The 23,808-nt window shown below is 43.3% G+C and overlaps 2 protein-coding genes across 2 annotated transcripts in view; one reads left to right on the top strand and one right to left on the bottom strand.

Moving 5' to 3' along the window:
* Window positions 1-8,528: 8,528 nt before the first annotated feature.
* foxc1b (forkhead box C1b) lies at window positions 8,529-9,997 on the top strand (the record flags this gene model as incomplete). Its single annotated transcript, XM_083970818.1, has 1 exon — window positions 8,529-9,997. Exon 1 carries the CDS (start codon window positions 8,564-8,566, stop codon window positions 9,995-9,997), a length of 1,434 nt encoding a protein of 477 aa, XP_083826944.1. The 5' UTR covers window positions 8,529-8,563.
* Window positions 9,998-15,696: 5,699 nt separating this feature from the next.
* The window catches only part of gmds (GDP-mannose 4,6-dehydratase), a 191,949-nt gene continuing 183,837 nt past the window's right edge, over window positions 15,697-23,808 (bottom strand). Inside the window, exons 10-11 of the mRNA XM_083970734.1 lie at window positions 17,384-17,452; window positions 15,697-16,082 (exon numbers count right to left, since the gene is read on the bottom strand). Coding sequence (XP_083826860.1) covers window positions 16,020-16,082; window positions 17,384-17,452 — 132 coding nt within the window. The 3' untranslated portion in view covers window positions 15,697-16,019. The remainder of the gene's footprint in view (window positions 16,083-17,383; window positions 17,453-23,808) is intronic.

Genomic DNA, 23,808 nt, shown 5'->3' with positions numbered 1-23,808 from the left:
CCCCGGTGAATTAAATAAACTAAACTAAACAATTCACAAGATACAGTGGATAAAGAGGTTTCAGTCCACATGACTCACTGCTTTTGTCTATAATGTCCCATCAGTTATTTCAACAGATCAAACTTCTGGTTAGTAACAAATCCAAACTATCTCAAGTGGCCCTGTGTGTTTCAGTGATGGAAACACATCAACTCAAATCAATTTATAAGTGCAAAGAAAAAAGGGGAAAAGGAAAGAAAAGGAAAAAACTAAAGTTTCATCGTGAGCATCTATTGTGGTTTGCACAGTCTGTTATCAAAGCTCTGTTGTGCTTCAAGATGTTGGCAGAGTTTATGACATTAAGCATGTTAGCATGTCAAAGATAACATGTTATAATACGCTCACGGTTAGTCCCAGTCAACATACTCTATTAACATGTATGTATTGTTGTGCTAACGTGCTTACAGATTTAACATGCATCCTCCAATCACGCTGCTCCTATAGCAGGTAAAGTAAGCGTGTTTACAGGCAGGTGTTAATCGAGTTAGAAGCTGTCTGAGGAAACAACCAGGATATGTCAATGTTGTGTGATGTGAACCTGCAGGTGTAGCTATTCTCCTCTACTTCGTTTGAAGAGCTGCTGGAAGTGATCGAGCTCCATCTGCTCCCCGTCTGTTCCCTGTCCTCTGTGGTGGGCCAGAGAGCCTTGAAGACTTTCTCCTCCAGAGCAGGATATGAAGCTGTTTGTATTCTTCAGCATCGTCTCAGCTCAGCTCGGCTCTGACAGCTTGGACATCTCTGTGTTGTCACTCTTCAAAGTGCTGCAGAGTCCGACCCAGAGCAGCCATGATCCTGATCTTCTCTCCGACTCCTCCTTCAGTACAACTGTCTCTGAGGGACTTGTGCAGACACTTTTCCACTGCTCCAGATCCAACATGGCTTCCTTCTCTTCCAGCTGTTCTCTCTCAGGCTGAACAGCCCATAGTGCCCAGTTAATCTCTAATAAGTAATCTTGAGTCAGTCTTCGGAAAACATTATATTCTCTCAGCAGATTGGTATATTGGTATATAGGCTATATTCTGTTGATTTTTGTGTAGCCTTTTACCGTGTGTAAACTACAGGCACAGCATTGACACTGAGATAGAAAGTATGCTACAGCTGCATGGTGCACAATTAAAGATTGAATTGATTTTGCAAATTGCAGAATGTAAAGGGATATTCCGTCGTAAATTTAATCCATGGTCCAACGCACCGTGACACCGAGTTAGACCCCCCCCCTCGAGAGATGAAGTCTGCGACCGCTAGCTTCTTTAGCAATGACCGTGCATAACAAACAGCCAGTCTATTGATCCACGCAACCGATCAAAAAGCCACTTATATAGCCACAAATAATGCTCAGAACAGCACCAAACGTCATCAACAGTAGCTACAAACAGGGTCCCAGCACATAATACGAGGCATCAAACAAACATCTGTTAGCTTAGCCTGGTTTCTATTGAAAAGAGACGAAAACACAACTCACCCACTCTCCTCCAGTTATACGTTATGCAGCAACTTTCCGCGTCCAGCATAAATCCAGGCACTGACAAAAGTCATCCGAGTCCGATTGGCAGCACGAATTCAGTCTCAGCGGCCATGGACAGGCAGTGACCACCACACCGACCACTTGATCCCCCAGGTCCAGCACCGAGACTCCACCGCAGCTCTCCCTCTTTCACTTTTCTCCTCCGTTTCCTTCAGCTCGTCTTGGGCAAACTCGGTCTCAAACTGATAGTGGCGCCCATCGAAATGAAACCAGTCGTAGTTGTTCTCAAACTGCATGAACTCAGCCGTGTTGTCCCTTCTCTGCTCCACTACAGTCAGTTCTTCCGGTAACAAACGTCGTCCTGATCTCGCGTGTGACGTCACGTCTAATCTCGCGCTTGTTTACGTGATTCTCTCCCGCAAATATATAAAGTTAGAAATGCCCAATTCCGTTCATTTCCCTGTGAACACTCGATAATAACTTTTATAAACTGATAGACCAGATATATAGGCACTTTGGCTGCATTATATGGAGTAATACACACACATTTTCATTCTTGAGCTGCGGGACTCACTCTACTTCACTCCGCTCCAGCGGACTACCTGTGTAACCATGGCAATAAGCAGACATCACAGAAAGGACAACACGGCTGAGTTTATGGGCCAATGGCTGTGCATCCTGCACCACTCACACAGACTACAGCAGTGTTTTTCAACCTTGGGGTCGGGACCCCACATGGGGTCGCCTGAAATGTCTAGTAATTGATAAAATAAAAAAAAATAAAAAAATACTGATATATTTTTGTAACTAATTATTATTCTTTTTAAATTAGGGTTAACAACACCACACACAATCTTAAACAACTGTATTCTATACTTTCACTTTCTTGAATATAAATTGAGTTAAAATAAAATGCAGCATATAAAAATATCTGAGCTGGCGCATCTTGATTGACGAACGTGAGGTCGCCAGAAATTTGTGAGGGGTCACGACCCAAAAAAGTTGGGAACCACTGGACTACTAGCCTGATGCATCAGCCGCTTACTTCATTACATTTCATATAGCGTCTGAACACGAGCCATAGGGATTCGTTTGCTTCCGGGAGGCGGTTGCTTACATTTGCTTCAACTAATCGCTGCTGCTTGGTGGTCACGTGTGCTATACACCGGTTAAGCTCATAGGTTAATCTTGAGCGCTTGAGTTCAACGTCATCGCCTTCACTTACCCGTCTGTTCGCTGATTGGTCCGTCCGCTCTGGCGGACGGAGCAAACCGAAACGCATTGCTAGTGTCCTGACTACATTGTTGAGGCAAATGAAATTTGCCGGAACCAGTAGGCGGCGCTAGCCTGGCTACTGGACTACAGCATCTTGAGCCAAAACTCCACACAGAACATAAAGTAGCAGCATTATGTAGGCTACCTTAGATGATTCATATTCAAACAGGGCTCCACTGTAGATACAAAACAAACTGCCTGCTGCATCACAGATGTAGAGCTTTAGTAATTCAACATGAGGCAGCTGGGAACTAAAGATGTTACTGTGGGTAAGATAAGTTGTATCCCTCTGAATGACTGCTCTGCCTCTGACCGAACTGACTAGACCTTATCAATCAATTACTGTAATCAGTTTCAGCTTTTTTTCTGCTTCAAACTATCAATATTAGACAAGCCTATAAAAATCCACTATCAGTCGACCTCTGGTCCAGTGTTTAAAAATATAGAAAACAGGCTGTGGATTGTGTAGCCTATAGCCTAAATGCTGGCGATGCAGTAAAACATGAGCAATATAGTGGATCCAGTGTTCAGTGTTCATTTGCTTCATATAAACTGGGAGGTTGACTGGTGATAATGTGTGTTTTGGTGGCGGAAGTGTAATCAGAACAATAAGAGTGAAAGAAAGAAGGAGCAACAGGACTGAAGTCATAGTTGTGTTGGTGCAGTTTTTCCACTAGGGGGCGCATTGAGCAGCAGCTGACTGCTTCTATTGATTTGACTAATAACCTGCCAGAGTTTGTTTGATCAGCTGTAAACTAATGATCCAAGAAATTCCCAAAACATATTATGGACTTGCAAATGAATTGGCTTTTAATTGTGTTGATATATTTTCATCACTAGATGTGTTTAATGTGGTAAAATGGCCACATGAAGAAAGGCCCAGATAAATAAAACCAAAATCTGGGTCATTTAACTTCTGCACTCAGTTTGTAAATGTTATGAACATCTTGGAAATTATGTTTGTTGTTTAGTGTCTGGAGGATTTTTATGATTTTGCATCTTCTCTATGTTACAAAGTTGCTCTAGTTTAGTTTGCTTGACTTAATTTTTGATACAGGTTATTAAACTGACTGAACAAAAAACGTCATCCAGTCAGGCCTCTTGTCTGTTGTTGCGTGAACAAATATAGTCTGAGGTTTTGAAGCAGTTTATTGAACATCAACCAAGGCAAACAGATGTAAATATTTCTCCTGCTCAGTTTGTCTGCTGAAACGAGGATGGACGAGACTCCTCGTGTGTCATTGCGCAAGGAGGAAATCACTCCATTTATCACGGCGAGCTAAATCAGAACCAGCTCAATGTGAAGGAAATGTTTTCTGCAGGCATTTCCCATGGCCTTCAAAAGACAAGTTTTATCATTGGGCTGTCTGTCTGGTCTTTACATGTCCAGTGCTGTGAGGGGTGGGGGTGTTGCCATACTGGGAGGCGCCCTGTGGCCTTGAGAACAGCTTCACCCTCTTCAAAAACCCGTCACAGCCCGAGCACCAAACACAAGATTAATGTTTTGCACATGGATGATTGACAGCTATTTATTTGAAAACCAATTCCAATGTGGTCTTTGGGTGCACGGCTTTGAGGTCCTGGGATATTTTGGAAATCTGTCTGTGTTTAATTAGGCACTTAATATAAACACTGTCGATGACACAGTGAAGTGCCTGCACAAAGAATCTCAGTCCCACAGCAGTGAGACTTCAAACGTACAGTCACTCGTCGTAAAAATACAGAATCTGATTTATTCTCATTAATTTATATATTAAATGTTTTTTTGTTTGTTTGATATTATTTGGTTCCTTCCTTTTGTGGAGGTTCACTCTCTCCAGGTTTCACTCCTTTAGCTACTCTCCTCCTGGTACTGAGGATGCTGCATGTGCGTCACTATGGCAACAGAGGGCGCTATGATACTACTTACTGCGAGTTGGTGTGTAATTCAAAAAAGACTTACAAGTTTGAAGGAGAGGTTCAGTGATGATGATGATGATGAAGATGATGATGATGATTATGATGATGATGATGATCTAGAAATAAAAACCAGAGATAGACGTGAGTTTAACATCACAGACCCACAGTGACTGTTTCATTCTTATGTAATTGAACCTATTACTAACATGCATTTATATAATTTTTTTTATAAAATACAATATTGTTACTGATTAAAAGAAATAACAATTTGTTACCTATGTGCTGTAATTATAGGACAGTAACTGGATCTGTGACTGGTATAAGGTGAGAGATGAGGTGGGATTTACCCAGAAAAACTAAAGATCTTCATTTATATAGGCCTATATCAATGTTTTGTGTTCAATGTCTAAATGAACTGATACCTGCATCTTGAACTATGTCTCAATGTTATGGATTGATTATACATGGGGATTTATTATATGTCCATCTTGATATTTTCCTTCTCTGTTCATTTTAAATAAAGTTGGTGGACTTGTTCTTGTTGGTGTAAACACCAGGAACCACAATGGGAATAAGCCCACGGCTTCAGTGTTGGTCTATTCTATAATATGTGATCAATGAACCAGAGCAAACCAATAACAGTGATGGGGGTGTAACTCAGTCACAGAGCTTTAAAATGCATCAATATGTTCAAATAACCAACAAAACAGCAGCACACAAATGTATCAAATCAAAAGCTTAATGTTTGAGGGTTGATTAATCACGTGACGTGTCAGGAACATGGGGGCATGGAGAGGTGAAACAACTCTGGTTTATGGGCCTGAGTTAAAATTAAGCCCAAATGAATTCAAAATAGTCTTTTCATATTTAAATTATTCCCTCATCCACGTGCGAGAACAAAGACCAATCTGTAAAGACACTGACATGATTTGGGGATGAAACATTAAATCAGTGCTTCCCCTCTGTGACGTTATCGGACCCCTTCAATGACGCGCAACCATCGTGCACTTTTACCTTGTGACCACTAGGGGGCAAGAGCGTGTTGTGCATTAGGAGTAACAGCTTCTCTCCGGGCCTTTTATGTCTTTCAGCAACAATTTCTCTTTAAAACGAGTCCAATAAAAATACAATTAAATCTCTTTCATCGTTAATGAAGAACAATCAAACCTCACTGTAATGTTTCTATAATATTTACATATGAGGGGGTTTAGATTCAGGGATCTGTTTGTGTTAGGTCCAACATTTTATCACAGGATGTGGTGGGTTTACACTGGACCGTCAGCGGACACGGACAGAGGGACACGGTCTGCAGACATGACCGGCTTTATCCTGTTTATAACAATCCCCTGAACCCCTGAACAAAACGTCTAAAGCTGATTTAAAAATGTCAAACAAATATTTAATCACCCGTTTCTGCACAGCTGTGCGGGAGAAGCTGCCTGCAGGTCAGACCCAGGCCCAGACCCAGACCTGCAGGCCCAGGCCCAGCGGCAGCAGCAGCAGCGGAGCCCCCGGTGTGTCCAGCTGTCAGCAGGGGTCACTGGTCAGTCACGGCCGGAGCAGAGAGGACCCAGCGGCCAGCCGGACCTCACACAGGTGACAGTCTCCTCCTCGCTCCGCGCGCCGCGCTGCAGTGGCAACACATGCAAATCACAGAACAAAGAGCCAAATGAAAACACACCGGTGAGACGTGAACTGCTCTCACAGATCATCTCAGCTCTGCGTCATCCCAGGCTGCTGGGGCCGTTTAATCCCTCTGCTGCTGCAGCTTTAATGGAAATCCTGAAGCTGTTTCATTGAAATGTGTCACTCAGGAGAGAAAGAATAAGAAGTTAAAGAAGATGGAATCTGCATCTGGTATTAACTTATATGTTTGTATTAACACAATTAGCCTTGAATACACAATAATGTTTATTCTAGATGGGATGTTGTTTGCACTAAAACAAAGAACTATTCCGCTTTCCATGATTTGAACTGTAACAACCTTCACTTCTGAAGTATATATATAAAAAAATTTGGAAGTATAAGAAATATTTTCGTTGTGTTTGTCTTTGTGGAATTTAAATAATATTTTTGAAGAACTCGTTGAACTTGTTTACATCTTTAAACTCACATCAGAGACTCAGGTATAGATTTGTAAAGACTATAAATCTTTCATGGCTGTTGTTAAACTTTATGTAAAAAAAATAAATTCTTAATTAATTAGTTACACATTGCAGACTTTTAAGAAATAACAATGCATGTTCAACTGTATGGATGATTTTATCCTCTTTGTGTCACGCGCCTGGGGCCTCCTACTATGAACAGTTAGGTTTTGTCCTGTGTATTTAAAGCAAATGTAAGGATGAGTTTTAATTAATAAACAATAATAACTGAATAACTTCATACATAATAAAATGTAGAATATTTTTAGGAATGTTTTTTTTTTTTTTTTTTTACAAACATCTGTGAATGAGCTCCTGTTAACAAACTGTCATTATAGACAAATAGTGAATATTGTTCTTTTTTTAAAGTTTTAAATTCGATTTGATCAGTTTTATAAGATAATGAAGTGATCAGTTGTTTTATTCTGACACTATATCTCTCTGGTGTTTCCAGATGATTATGTCATCAGGATGAAAACACACCGGTGTGTTGCTGCTGCTGCTCGTGATACTTGGCAATCAACAACAACGAAACATGACGGTCGTGGAGGACTGTGGGGAATTTTGATGGCTCTGTTAACACCCCGGCCAGTGTGTGTGTGTGAGAGAGAGAGAGAGTGAGTGTGTGTGTGTGTGTGAGTGTGTGAAAGGCATTTGGAGGTCTTCAAATTAAAAATGCCACCTCCTCGGTCTCGGCAGCAGCAGCCGTGCGCTCGCACCCGGGAAGGTTTTTTTTCTCTCACCCAGCTCGACCAAATGACTCTTCATTTAACCTTTAATTAGTTTCCACACACACACCACCCACCCAGGAGGCATCCACACACTCTTTCATGTCCTTGTGTTTATTCAGAGACTTAAAAAACCTCGCAGCTGATTCTCACAGACAGTGTTTCAGCTCAATCTACATCCCTAATCCTTAATACTATGGCTCTAATTAGAGGTTGAGTTATGTAACATGATTTTAATAATGTAAATGTGAAACCTTTTCATTTCAGGCCCGTGGTTGATAGGCTATGAGACTGGACTCTTGGTGCTTTTATTTTTGGGTAAATTACACTTTTACGCACAGTTTTGATAATTCAGAGATGGAGAGGAGGGCCACAGCCCAACAATAAACTCACTTTTCTCCTTCTTTTTAAAAAAAAACAAAACAAAAAAACATAGATTAATTTTAGCCATTTCGTAGCCCTCAGTGTGATGAATTAGAAATCATTTCATAAAAGCTCAATGTCTCGCAATTTGGGTCATTAAGTGAATATTTCTGCAATATGGGCACACCCTTAACAGCATTTTAATAACTCCATGTTTGAGCTGGGGAGGAGGAGGAGGAGGAGGAGGAGGAGGGGGAGGAGGGTGGTGGTGGTGGTGGGGTAGTAACTTTTATCGCCATGCAGCTTTTCCACAGGTTCATTTCGTCCTCCAATTGGATGATGGAGCACACATTCGGGGAGGAGCAGCGCGAGCAGCCAAAAGGGAGGAAAAAATGTGAAGGGTAAAAAATAGTTCCTTGCTTGTGTAGACTCACGCTCCTCCAGCTTCACTTTTAGCCTTCTCAGTTTCCCAAATGTTCACTGCGGCAGCGCGTGCTCTCTCCGGTTCACCGTGGCGACCAGTGGCTTATTGAAGGAGGACTTCCACACCGGAGCGACACGAGACCCAGAGACGCAGAGAACTTCACCAGAACCGTGAAGTTTCTCGTGGTGGAGGAAGCAGTTTGGGGAGGTTTTACGCATTGCGCAGGATGCAGGCGCGCTACTCCGTCTCCAGCCCCAACTCTTTAGGAGTTGTCCCGTACATCAGCAGCGACCAGAGCTACTACCGGGCCGGCGGCGGATACACCGGGATGCCTGCGCCCATGAGCATGTACTCCCATGCGGCCCACGACCAGTACCCGGCCAGCATGGCCCGGGCGTACGGACCGTACACCCCGCAGCACCAGCCGAAGGACATGGTCAAACCCCCGTACAGCTACATCGCCCTCATCACCATGGCGATCCAGAACTCACCGGAGAAGAAGATCACCCTGAACGGGATTTATCAGTTTATCATGGAGCGGTTCCCGTTCTACCGGGACAACAAGCAGGGCTGGCAGAACAGCATACGGCACAATCTGTCCCTCAACGAGTGCTTTGTCAAAGTGCCGCGGGACGATAAGAAGCCCGGGAAGGGCAGCTACTGGACCCTGGACCCGGACTCATACAACATGTTTGAGAACGGCAGCTTCCTGCGGCGCCGGCGGAGGTTCAAGAAGAAGGACGTGCAGAGGGACAAGGACGACCGGCAGGGCAAGGACCCCTCCTCCCGCACCCCGGGCCGGGACCAGGACCCGCCGGGCCAGGGCGCTCAGCCGGTGCGGATCCAGGATATAAAGACCGAGAACGGGAGCTCCACGCCGCCGCAGGCCGAGTCCCCGACCCTGAGCGCCGTGCCCAAGATCGAGAGCCCGGACAGCAGCAGCAGCATGTCGACCGGCAGCCCGCACAGCGTGCCCTCCACCCGCTCCCTCAGCATGGACGGAGCGGAGCAGCAGCAGCAGCACCAGCAGCACCACGGCCAGGCCCCGGCGCAGGGCTTCAGCGTGGACAACATCATGACCTCGCTGCGCGGCTCTCCGCAGGCCGAGCTCTCCCCGCCGCTCATCGCCTCCTCGCGGACAGGTATCACCCCGTCGCTGTCGCTCAACTACTCCCCCAACCAGACCTCCTCCGCCTACGGCTCGACGCCCTGCAACCAGAACGTCATCTCCACAAACTCCAACGCGACCTATCACTGCAACATGCAAGCCATGAGCCTGTACGCGGGGGAGCGGTCGTCCGGCGGCCACCTGGCGCCCCCCGCCACCACGGTGGACGAGGCGCTGCCCGACTACTGCATCACCACGACCACCGCGTCGCCGCTGGGGCACAGCAACCTGGGCCAGGCGGGGGGGCAGGACGGCCACCACGCGCACCAGGGCCGGCTCGCGTCCTGGTACGGGGACCTGAGCCACCTGAGTCCCGGTTACCCAGCGCAGCAGCAGAACTTCCACTCTGTGCGGGAGATGTTCGAGTCCCAGCGGATTGGGCTGAACGGCTCCCCGGTCAACGGGAATAATAGCTGTCAGATGGCCTTCCCGTCCGGCCAGTCCATCTACCGCACCTCAGGAGCTTTTGTTTATGACTGCAGCAAGTTCTGAGAGCCCACGTGTGCCTTTTTAAATTAATAACTCTAATATATATTTTCTATATTTTTTTGTACCTTTGGTCTTTTATTCTCACCGAATGGACATGAGAGATTCAGAGAGTTGTTGTCGAGGCGCGTGTGTAACACCAAAAAAACACGTAAGTTTTCTTCCCTCTCACTTTGAGAATTGTTTATATAAAATACCAGCTTTTATGACTACAGACTGTAAATTATAGCCTAATATAGTAATTTATTTTTTAGGAAAAGGGGAGTGGTTGGATGTCGAGGACCAAACACTTAAACGTTTTTTCCAGTTTTCTTATTGCTGCCTTTATTTGTCCCAGTTCTTGTATAGAAATAGAGGGGGAACCTTTTGTAGCCTATACTGACTTATTTTATTCATTTTGTCTTATTTGTTTAAAAAAATATTTTGAAGGCATTACATTTTGTTTGTTTAATAAAGTGCCGTCTATTTGATTTTAATTGGAGTGATTTATTAGCACAGGTAAAGCTATAAGAGAAGGAGGGAGGGGGGTGTTTTTAAATGGAAGGGTAGAGGTCAAAATGTGTTTTATATTCAGATTTAAAACATATATAATAATTAAATGGCCTGAAAATAATGGCCCATTCAAAAATATCATTTAAAAAAAGTAAAAAAGAAATACACACATACACATACAGTGTGTGTAGTCCTAATGGCGCCATACACAGGCTTATATCAATCCACATTATTTGGGGTTTTCAACATTTCAACAAAGTAAATCTGTGTGTAACACACAAATAAAAGCTCACAGGTCGATCTGGATCAATAAGGAATAATTGATCTAAAGCGATCAGGGGAGTTTGCGCCCTGCTGTGCTGCAGAGGCCCAGAGAGACCGAGCATGCAGCCGAAGGTGTGAGAGGTGAAAACAGATTAATGCGGTTTTTTATTTTCATTTTACACGTCAGCTCCAGGCTGAGCCGCTGCTTGTATATTTTCAGTGTTGGGGTGTAAATGCAGGCAGCAAATAAATAAATGCACGTGTGGCAGCAGCAGCAACAGCAGCAGCAGTGGTGCGGTTTGAACTCACTGAAGGCCCTTGTCAGCAAAACAAATCAGTCATTACAACCCGAGCAGGCTTCCGTCTGACTGCTGTTTGTGAATGATGGGAGGTTTTTGGATGCAAAAAGTAAAAGAGAGAAAGAAAAAAAGAAAGAAAGAAAGAAAGTGAAGCTGCAGCTGTGTGTAGTGAAGCTCTGAGTCCTCAGAGAGCTCCGGCTGCTCCGGCTGCTCGGGCCTGGAGCTGCACGGTCAGGACGCTGTGATGGACGTGCACGGGACTCACATGATGCAGCAGCTGCTTTGCATGGTGTCCTGCTGCAGGCAGCACGGACCTGCTCCGGCTGAATGAAATATTGCTGCTGTCACATGTTTATTTATTTCACTACTTCCCTGATGACGTGAGGTAATCCCACCACCACTACCGTCACCCCCCTCCCCCCACTGAAAGGCTCAGGTCCTCAGGAAGATCAAAAACAAGACTTAACAATAATATATTTGTTGTTTAATGTGAACATTTGCATCCACACGACAGCGCGCGTGTCCAGCTCTTTAACCAGATAATATTATTTAAATTATAGGCTAATATTAATCAATATAAATATTTTTATCAGGAAAAAGTATGAACATAAATCATACAATAACATCTACACGTAAACTGCCCATAGAGGCTGTGCGTAAAATAATTAACCTACATAATAATAATAATAATAATGATAATAATAATAATAAGAATTATAATAATAATAGTAATAGGACAGTAAAATAAAATTTTATTGAGCTCGTGAAGGACCTTGGCCTCTGACCTGCTGCGCTCAGAGACACATTCAGCCTCCAACAGACAGTGTAACACCTCTGGACATGGAGCTGTGTGTGTGTGTCTGTGTGTGTGTGTGAGAGAGTGTGTGTGCAGGTGTGTGTGATCGCTCGCCAGTGAATAGGTGGCTTAGACGTGTCTGTCAGTCTCGGGGCCTGTGTGTGTGTGGATGAGATTTTAATGAGTCAGTGAAAACTACAAATTCCAGCTCGCAGACTGCGCAGCGCCGCCAGTCAGGACTCACAGGCCCATTATGGAGAAAACGTAAACAATGCTGCTGCTGCTGCTGCTGCATGGCTGCTCTTACTGCGCAGGTTTACCTCCAGGTTCAGCTGCAAAGCGCCTTTACAACAGAGCAGAATTATTATATTATTATTATGATTATGTATTTATGAAGAAACAGGATTATTGCGGTTTATAAACAAACGTCTGTGTGATCGATGTCGCTCTCGAGAGTCAGGAAGGAGAATTCTCTGCGACTCATTTTTCATCATAAGGACAAGACAGGAGGAGGTGGTGGAGGTCAATGGAGAGGATGTCAACAATGCACTTTAGGAACAGGGCGGCGAGCAGGGAGGGAGGCCCATAGCTGGCACTGCAGCGGCGCGTGCAGGCCTGTGCCCCTATACACGAGGGGAGGGAAGCTTTACGCGCGAGGCCTCATTAAATGATTATTAGCTTCTTCTTTTTTGTCGTTTTGTTCAGTTCAGTTCAGTATCAATAATTAACAACAGTGTGTGTGTGTCGGTTCAGGCCCTGTAGCTACACGACGCCAGGTGTTTGCAGATGTTGGCGCGTGCACCTGAGAACGTTCAGTGCACGGGGAGGGTCTATTTTGTTACGCAGACGCGATTTAAATGCTTTATGAGTTAGTAATGGAGACACAGATATACAACTGGATTAATTTGATTTTTCTAGTGTTAAATTATAAAACTATTATACACGTTACAGAGTGATCAGGTAAATTATTGCATCTATATAAATGGACGAAAATCTAAATCAGTTACCTCTTTTCTCAAACCCTATATTACTGAATCCAAAATAAATATGTATTTTATATAACCACCTCAGCTGTAAGACAATATTACATCACATATCACACTGAAGGCGTTAAAATCTGTGGCTGTTTATAACAAACACCAGATTGTGCGAGTGTCACCTTCACCACACACACACACACACCGCTCCTCTGTGTGTGTGTGTGTGTGTCTTGAGTCTCGAGGGGCTGCAGGGAGGCGATGACTGAGCTCGCACCGTCTCGTCTTTAATCCTGACACCAACAGACGTCTCAGTCATGTTGGTGTGTTTGAGGACCGGTGGACACGTCCAGGACCAGGTCCTGAACCTGGATCTAGTCCACACACACATACACACACACATCAACCACCGGGCCACGTGCAGCCCCCAGAGGAGCAGCAGAGCCAGTCACTGAGCTGCACGAGGCTGGAAGACAAATCTCAATCAACTCCCCCAGATTATTATTTTTTTTTAAAGATTTCTTTTTTTTTTTTTTGTATCTCAAAATTTCCCTCATTATACTTTCATCAAATTAAAAAAACAGGGCCTGAATTATTATGATTATTATTAATATTGTCTTCCTACGTCATATAATTTTTATTGATATTTAGCTAGGTTTTATTTTGAAATTTAGCATCTCGTATCGTTCATAATGTTAAATTACCACTAAATGCATGCATGCAAAATAATTAATCACTTATTTCAATAAACTATAATCAGTGATTGGTGGCCAAAGAGACTAACGCAGCCTAACATAATATGACGAATCTAATCCAATCAACATGTTATTGATTATTTATTATTCCAGTTTGAATGGATTCGTTCAGCTTCCTGTGAGTTTCTTTTCTGCTTCTTGTGTGTTTCACAGTGAAGCTTTGTTGGAGCAGCTTCCTGTTCTCCTCTATTAGAGCTGACAGACAAACTCTGCGGACTAATATCTGTATCTTTCAGGGACTTAAACAATCCGCGGCCACCTCATGAGTTTGAAATGGACCGTCAGAGCCGTTTAATCCCCTTAAAATGTTTATTTAGCTGCAAGAGCCGCTTTTTATTTCTCTCCGCCGCTCCAACATCCACAGCGACTTTGACTTTCTTCGTGTGCCAACAGTAAACCTGATCACAAGCCGGGCCTAATTGTTGTTGAGGGCTATATACGCGGTGCACCTGTGTGTGTCTGTGTGTGTGTGTGTGTGTGTGTGGCTGCAGACTCACAGTGTGTGTTTTCTGCTCTCAGCGCGGTTTCAGGGGCCCAAACAACCTCAGAGCCACATCTGGTTCTAATCTGGAGTCCGCGCGCACAGACGCGGCGCTGTCCAGGATCATCACACACAAACACACACACGTAGACACACACACACACACACACTTAGCCCAAATGTCTTTGTATTGTTGTCCGCGCAAATACACACACAGACACACAGGAGCTCCCGCCCTCACTGACACCTCCGGGCCTCCGTACAGACTGAAACTTTAATACATTACAGCAGTGGCGCAAAGTAACTGAGTGGATAACAAGTACTGTAGCCTATACTGTTTTTAAACATATTCAAATGTCTCTTTCTCTACTGTAGTTTTATTTAGTCACCAGCCTCTGTCAGTGTTTATTATAGATTAAATAGTATTCATATCATGGGCTGTAAAATATAAGAACGGCTTATAAACACTTCTCAATAATAAAGGCGAAATTATCTTCATATATAGCAGCTGCCTGCAGCATTAAAACACGGCTTCAGTTTAAATAATCCAGTGATTAACTCTATGAACTCTATTTATAAGAGAACAAACCTGCTGCTGCATAATTAATTATTTTACTTTTGACCCTTTTGGTTTATTTTGCTGTTTGTAGTCAGTACGTGTATGGCTTTGGTCTATATCGTTCACTGGAAATTCACTGCAACAACGTCACAGGCCGCAGAAACGTGATTAAACATAATGATAATAATGTGAAGTTTATAATCATCAAAGGAGGATGTGGGAATATTAGGATGAGTCCGTTTAACATAATAGAGAGTTGAATATTAATTTTAGGCAGAATTCTACAAAAAGTCAAAAAATATTTTCGTAGAAACAAGTGAGAAACTCGTTTGATTGATGTGATATAATGCCAGGTTTTAAATAAATAAGCTGTTTAAACCGAATCGCTCAATCAAATGCAAATATGTGAAGGAGGTTATGATGCTTGTTTAATTGATAAGAAACATCTGAGTGTGTTTAAGTGGCTTCAGTGATGGAAAAAAAAACAACAACAAAAAAAACCCAGCAGCAGCAGCTCTCATCAGGACCGGAGCCGCATCCAGGTTCACATCACGAGCAGCGCGCGGCAGAGCGGGACTGTGGGAGCGCGCGCCCCGAGAAAAGTGCACTTCCTGCCGCATAAAAGAAACCCAGTGTGCTCGGTGATGAAAAAACAACCCGACAGAGGCTGAGCCAAGCGACAACCACACACACACACACAAGATGGGCACCCGTGACACATACACACTCACACACACACACACACCTGTAGCATACCTGCATTTACAACCTGGAGGGAGATTTTACTTGCAGCTTTCATGCCTCACTTAAATTTGCTGCCCTGAAGGGACAAAACAAAAACATACAAACAAAAAGAAACACAACAAAAATTTGAATAACTTTCTTTAACCACTGTTTTTTTTTTCATCAGGAAACAAATCAAAATCACTGGGAAAAGCAACATGTAAAAAGATGAATCTTTATTGCACCAAATGATTCATTATTACCATTATTGACCATTAATAAACTCATAGATTTTTCTAAAATAAAGATAAAACCTTCATTCATATATTCTTCAATTTCACCCTTAAAATAGAACAGATAAAAATGTAAATCAACAAAGTTCACAATCCGAACCAAAAGAAACAAAGTCATATAAATAAACCGTTTAAAAACAACAACAAACAAGAACATGATCAGTGATTAAATATAAAAGGCATCTTTGCTATGAGACAATCATAAAACTGGATCAATGACAAATTTGGAAATAAAAACGGACAAAGGCAATGGATGGTTTCATCGGGGAGGAGAAGGACACCGTTATTTCATTTGGAAAAAAGTCTTAAAGGTAAAAAAAAATATGACATGTTCCCTCCACCGGTGGAGTGTTGCTGCTGCTGCTGCTGCTGGAGCTACAGGCTGGGCCTCAGGCGTTTGGGTTGTTCTTCATCAGCTGTATGTCTGCGTCAAGCATCTCCTTCACCAGCGCCTGCACACACACACACACACACGCACAAGTCAGTTTTCAGTGACAGGACGGAGACATGGCAACAAATCAATCAATCACTGGTTAGAATTAAAATACTTTGTTTAGACGTGTGATAGTAATAAGGATATAAAACACTGACAGATAGCCCTGTATTTTAGTATTTATCCCATAAACACACACACAGCTCACTACAGTATTATTGTGTGACTGAAATGTATAATAATAATCACCTATAGACTCTGTTAAACACATTCTGAACCTCAATATTATTATTATTTATTGACTGTGATGTGTCAGCAACTAACAGCAGGATGTCTTGGACATGTCTTGATCTTCACTTATTCTACAGTCAGAAAATCCCTGATTTAATTTAATATTTTCCCTCATTAAAAAAACAGACACACATTTCAACACTGTTTCAAACTTGTGTTTTTAAGCCTTGAACATTGAGGAATTTTGGATTCTTATAATAAGAATAAAACAGGTTTTATAAAAGTTAGATAAGGACTTGGGAGAGAAGCTGGCGTGTTGACTCAGCAGGGATGATGTTGACATGCAGTGACGACATCATCCAGTCAAGTTATTGTTACACATCAATAGTAATTACTGTAATTACAATGTGATTAAAAACAAGAAGAGAGATATTAGTGCTGCTGTCTAGAGTGGAGCACGGTGATTTTGAATGAATTAATCATCATTTATAGAGAAGTATTCTCTTGTTCAATTAGCTACATATCAGGGCTTTGCTGACATTCTCTTATTAATCAAAGGAAACTCATTTCTATTAAAAACACAGACTGGTATCAACATGATTAGACTCCCTAAACTCTGCATTTGAAGTTGTTATTAATCTGCTGCTGTTTGTGTGAATGACGTCGGCCTCCACAGTCACTGTCTGTTTTTATAAATCCCATATTAAAAAAAAAACGTTGGTGCACTCACTCATGTTATTATCCCACACACACACGCACATACTCCTCAGTCCTCAGCCTCTACACACACACACACACACACAAACACAGAGAGCTGAGCCTCTGTTTCTAATTTCTTCTAAGCCTTAACACTTACTCCTCCATTAGTCACTGAGCTGCTCTGGTTTGGTTTCCTACATCGGACATTTTTGGTCTCTATACTGTCTACGTTAAACGTTTCGTCACTTCGCTCCATGTCTGTACTTGTGCGTTTGGAAAAAAACGACTCCCATTACATTTACGATAGTGGTAGTAGCCTATCAACCGAGCTCGGCCTCACCAGGTGTGCATGAAAAAAAAAAGAAGCAAAAAACCCAACATGACACGCACCTCGAATGTCACCTTTGGCTTCCAACCCAGCTGCTGATACGCTTTGGTGCTGTCACCTTGGAGGTAGTCCTGTTAGGAGAGACAGAGGGAGGGAGAGGGGTAGAGAGGGAGAGAAAGACAAACAAATCATGTGTCAGATGTGATGGTGGCTCAGAGGAGGAGTTCTCCTGCAGACAGCTGATGTGTCGTCCTGATAGAAACACGGACTGGATTCATCTCAATGTCTTCAACAGGATGCAGAGGATGAGGGGTGATGATTACTCTCACACTCTCTCTCTGTCTCTCTCTCTCACACACACACACACACACACACACACAGACACACATACAGACATGGTATTTCCCCTTTCGGAGGAAAAAAGGGGGAGGTCACAGAGTCTCACTGGCCATCAATCCCCCCCCTTACCCCCTCCACCCCCGGCTCCCCACCACCGATCTGTCCAGACAGCCCCCGTCGGTGCCAGAGTATGATGAATTGTGGGACTCTGGTGGTGTAACCCTCTCCTCCCCTCCCTCCTCTCCCTCCTCTCCCTCCTCTCCTTCCCTCCCGTGGCCCAGGACCTCACCCCACCCCCCTCCGACTCCCTTACTCATTTCCACCCCCCTGTTGTGTTTTGCACCGGGTTCAGGATCCAGCGAGACCCCGCTTCGGACCACCAAAGAGACAGGAGAAGAGAGAGAGAAAAAAGAAAAATCTCTCTCCACGTTCGTCTTCTTTCTCTCTCTTTTTCACTCTCCCTCTCTCTTTCCTTCACTTCTATTTCCATCTCTTTATTTCTGGGGTGATTTTTTTTTTTTTTTCTCTTTTCCACCTCTCAGGCGTCAGTTTGTGGCGGAGACACACACGTCGGCCTCCAGAGGTCTAATAAAACACTGTGGTGAAACATGATACTGAAGAATCTCCTCTCCGCTCACTGATACTGTACACTCCTTAAGCCCCGAGCTAATTCCAAAGTTGAGGGAAATCCTCTGATGGAAGGTAAACAACCACTTGTATTTATCTTTAACACAACAGTCGACCTGCTGCTGCTGCTGCTGCCTCAGGAAGTCCTGTGCTGCTCTCTGTCTTTCTGTCTCTCTCAGTGCAGAGTAGACGTGGCCAAAAGTATGTGGACACCTCCAGTGAGTATATGGAAACCTCAGTATTTTGTCACTGTAAAACAACAGGGGATTTTATCTTAATAATTAAGATTTATCATAATAAATCTAATCTGTGGTGCTTTTTATGTCTCCAATTCATTCTGCTGCATTATTACATGTATATACACTCATTAGTCTGCACTGGTTTACATAATGTTAATCGTTTTATATTTTTAAAAATAGATTTATAGCAAATTATAAAAGATTTACTTCGTCCATGTGCGTTAATTACATTATATTATTCTCATTGCACAGCAGTGTTGTTGTTCTTTTTCTAATCTACTGTATCATGTGTTTATATTACATGGATAAATAAACCTGTGATGAATTGATGGACACGTGCACAGGGAATTCAAGCTAAACAACATCATCAACAACAACACGTGCATATTCTTGACGTTTGTTTTTTTAAAGTCAGGATTTATTGCATGTGCACATTTCAGTGCATGTGCATGTTGTGTATAATTTATGCACATGTGCGTGTGACACTATGATGATGATGATGTAACACTGAAGAGCAGAAGAGCCGGTCCTTGGGCATTTTCAATCGAAACATATTGGGTACAAGCTGGTGCACGCGGAGCTTCGAAACAACTTTTTTGTTGTTGTTTCTAAGTTTTTAATGAAAGCTGCACTTATTGGTATTCATATTGATATATTTTACCAAATAAACCAATGAGATCTTAAATCTTGTGTTCATGTTTGGCCGTTAACAACCTCCTCTCTTCTTCATTTTAGATTTTTCTGTCAGATTGAGGGACTTTGCTACAGGGACCGGCTCCAGCTCAGCTACAGGACATTAGAGAGCTCCAACACTGATGCTGCTTGATAAGCCCTGGCTCACAGTCTGCGTTCCAGTTCATCCCAAAGGCGCCGAATGGGCCTGATGTCAGGGATCTGTGAGGGCCAGTCCAGTTCTTCCACACCAAACTGGGAAAAACCCTCTTTTTTTATGGACCTGTGTTTTTAACTGTCACGTTAAAACAGGGAAGGGGGAACTGAAAACATGTAAGAGCTTCATTAATTACAGCTAAGACGCCTTGGTCGAGCTATAAATAACAGCTCCGAGGAGAATACACAGGGGGACGTGAAGCGTATAAAGAGAACAGTGTTTTTTATCTGACACTGGACCTCTTGAAAATGTCTTTTGTGGGTGATCTTATTACAGAGGAACGCTCACAGCAGCACTGGCATAGTTCAGCCTTTTAGAGAGAACAGGGACCCACATCTCAGAGAGGCTCCACGGCGCTTAATCACACTCTTCTGATTACACACACACACACAAAGGCCGAAACACTGAACACACACATCGTGAACAAGTACAGGCCGATTCAAGCTCAGACGCTGTTTGGTTTGATACTGCAGCGCCGGAGCTTCAATTCCTGGTGAGCAACAGCCTCCTTCTTCATCTTTTTTTATTATTTTTAACTCCACATGGCGTCCACATCCAGAGCAGCAGATGAAAGCTGCAGCAGGACAAACAGCTCTTTCTCATGTGAGCAGCTCTGTACGTTCCTCATATCCATTTTTGGCTCTGAAGCCATAACTGGAAACATTTTCAGACTAATTACCTACAGCAATGAGACATAATTTATCATGGGGCTGAATGTAATTATTATAGGGTGACTTACTCCACAATTACATTAAATAATCCACTTGCTTCATAATTATATTGATTAGGGTTCGTAATGGAGAACAATTTCCTAGCTGGCATAAAAGAAACATCAACTGGTCTTGTCACGAACACACAGGCTGGTCGGTGGAGGGTTACGCAAAGGATTATTCCAGCAGTGGCGAATCCTGCTGCGAGGTCTTTGTGTGACACTGTGGCGGTTTCTGTGTGTCTTATTGATGAGGGGGTGAGGGAGGTTTACCTGATGTGAGCCTGTCAGAGGCAGATGCCAAATAAGGGAAAGAAAACAAAAAGCACCATGAAAGTTGGCGAGCTGCAGAGTAGGTTTCTGTCTGCGTGTGTATGTAAATTGAACGAACTGCATAAGCTCTGAGCTGCAGTTACTGATGGAAAGGAAGACACAGCAACGTTACTGAGACTCAGGTCAGACCCTGGACTGACCTCTCTGTGTCTGTCAGTGGCAACGAAGGCTCTGGTCTAGATGTCATCCCTTCTGAGACACTGCATAGGCTTGGAGTTGTTTTCGAGGCAAATGCAGAGACTGCTTGCCGGAAAACTGCCCCTGACAGGAACGTGCATCAGCGGTTTTGCATGAATTTACCTCGAAAACAACTCTGTCTCGTAACGTTCTGTTATTATCTCATAGCGTGGTGAATGTGCAGGTCACAACTTGTCCACCAGAGCGTTTTGGAGTTGTTGGATTGTGTATTTGATGAGTTTGATGAGGGAAACCAAGAAATCCCATGAGCCTCCATACTGTAGCGTAGCTCTGAACAGCTCGCGGCTCTGCTCCGCCGTTCTAAAAATAGCTTGCACCGACAATTAAAGGTAATGAACCTACTGCTAAGACTATAGGGATTAGGGCAATGGGCCACTTTGCCAAAATGTTGAACTATCCCTTTAGTGTCTGAGTTAAGATTCATGATCACAACATCCTACCAAACCTGCTCTCTCTCTTTGACAGACACCACCACCCATTCTGTGTTCTTACCATTTATGCAGAACTGCAGAGGCACAACTTTCCCTCCTTAAACAGGCTCTGTTAAACGCCACTCACATGATCACAACCAAGATAAACGACATTGTGTCTGGAAAAAGAGATGTCAGAGCAAACTGACTTGCACAGTGAAGTGGAGCTACAGTGGTAGGCCATTTAGCTGGACTGAGCTCGTTAGTAATGAGCTTTTTTCTTGGGGCAACATATTACAGCACTGTACATTTTGTACATTCTGTGAAACGCTTAACTTTTCTTTACCAGCTTCTTCTTCTGTTACACTTTTCTTCTTTTTTTTTTAACGTCCGAGTCGAAGCCCGTGTCAGGAGCTGTGGAGCATGTGCAGAGCACCTCGGCTGTTTTGCTTTGGACCGAGGTAAACATGCAGGAGAAATTCGACTCCCGGCTGAATTATCTGAGTGTGTTAATCCAAGTTTAAGGAATTCCAAACTTTGGTTACGCTACATTGGATGCCTGCACATGAATTTGTTTAATTATCAATTAGGGGGTTGATAAAAAAGACATGAAATCATCATTCAATAGGAATTAAACTATAAAACTTGATGAACGATGATCTACACATCAGTTCAGTTTTACCATCTGCACTGGCTTCATGTTGAAAATCAGTATTAACCAATTCTCAATGACACCGAGCACCAACAGGAACTAAGATGGATCCTTCCTTGTATCATCATCATCATCATCATCATCATCCTCGTCCTCGTCGTCGCGCCGGCCCTCTGAGCTCCAGCCGGGACGACATCTGTTGAAATCGGACCCTTGTCTACTAAGTCTGCCGTCTTAGCACAAACCACACGGTTCAGCATCCAGGAAGCTAATCCTGCGCCTGGTCTTTCTCAGGCAGGATTTCTGCAGGTGACAGACGATCTCGCCCTCGCAGATCCCGTCTGCAGCGCATGCAGCTCGCCGGGAGGAAAAAAAGCTGCTTCCAAACTGCTAACAAGAGCGTTCTGCGGCCAACTGAACTCACCCCAAACAGAGCATGTAGCGAATAATTCAACATGAACTACTAACAGATGGGGGCACAATATAATCTTCATATGGATCCGATTTAGAACCAAACCAAACATTTTGGTACATCCTGTTTAAAGCCGCGCTCTGCCCGTGTCTGAAAAATATGCAGCGCTGATAATAACAAGTGGCGGACGAAAAGCTGAAAATGAGCTGTGACAAAACGTCCGTCCACTCGTCTTCAGACATATTTTACAGATTATATGATGAAGATGTGAGAAAATGTTACAGGCATCAGGCATCTCTGACCACAGTTATGTATCAGGAGGAATTTAGGCATAAACAGCCAATCAAAGCTGGGTAAATCAAGGAGAGCACGGATACAGAAGGAGTCCAGCTGTTGGTGCGTGTGTGCGCCACTGTCACAGTTCAGTGTTGTTGTGTTAGATTAGTGTTGTGTATGTTGAATAGCACTAAACACTGTGGCAGCCACTGGCCTCAGGAGATGTCGATGTGATGTAGAGCCTCAAAATCCGTCTCAGTGTTTTCCTCATCAGTAAACTGATCAATAATCCATTGATCCACAATTAACTGAAACAAATTAAAGGTCCCATATTCGATTTTTTCTTCAGTGTTGATCCATGAGAAGATACAGTATATTTGTCTCCTCTCTCAGAATTTGCTCTGTAGCTCTGGTAATAACAGGTAGGTATCAGCCAATCAGAAGAGACGAGACTCTGACTCTTTCTTCTGATTGGCTGAATGTTTTCTGAGTGATGAAAATGAGTTTCTGGGGTATAAAAATATAAATGATACCAGAGAAACCAAATCCTGCAAGTGATGGATGGTAGGTCCAGGTGAGGGGGCGGGGCTTGATGAATGCTTTGTTGTGACATCACAAAGTCACAGGAAGTCCTGACGGCTGGTTTTAGGGCTCAGTTTCTGAATACAGGCTGTGTGCGTTTCTCTGTGGACTGAGGCTTTTATACTTTCACAGTATTAATGTAGAACCTATAATCACACTACACATGGACATCTACCTTTATACTGTATGGAGCTTTAACACAAACATCTACCTTTATACTGTATGGAGCTTTAACACAAACATCTACCTTTATACTGTATGGAGCTTTAACACAAACATCTACCTTTATACTGTATGGAGCTTTAATACAGAGCTCAACCTCTCGGTCTATCCCACCATTAGCGTCGCCAATGTTAGAGCGCCACCTCACCGTCTTCCACTATTTTGCCACCGCCTCATGATTGACACATCTGTGTATCAGGAATCTACTTCTGTGTTGGACGGAGAAATGTGAGAATTTTTCCTTTTGCTTGTTCCAAAGACAGCGGCGCTGGGGCTCCTCTGCTCTACATACGACTATAAACTGCCACATCCTTGACTATATAATCAATATCCACCGTGTTTCCAAGAGGTTTTTTTTTTTTGCCAAGTTCATGGAATATCCCTCCTCCCCCCACACCCCCGAATCTCCCTTTTTGACACTATTCACTCCAATAAAGACGAGAAGCGATAAAGAAAAAATAAATCCCTGGCAATGTACAAGTGAGAGACAAATAGAGTGTGATCATGGTCCATAAAGCGCACAGGCAGTAAAAGGCACTCAGAGCAGGCATTTAACGCAAAGGAATTCTAGTATCACTGCAAGGCCGTTCAATAAATCA

The sequence above is a fragment of the Trachurus trachurus genome (assembly GCF_905171665.1).
Source record: "Trachurus trachurus genome assembly, chromosome: 4".
In the NCBI taxonomy this organism is placed as follows: domain Eukaryota; kingdom Metazoa; phylum Chordata; class Actinopteri; order Carangiformes; family Carangidae; genus Trachurus; species Trachurus trachurus.
Note: the sequence above shows the minus strand (reverse complement) of the source record. Positions and strands in the feature narration are given on the sequence as shown.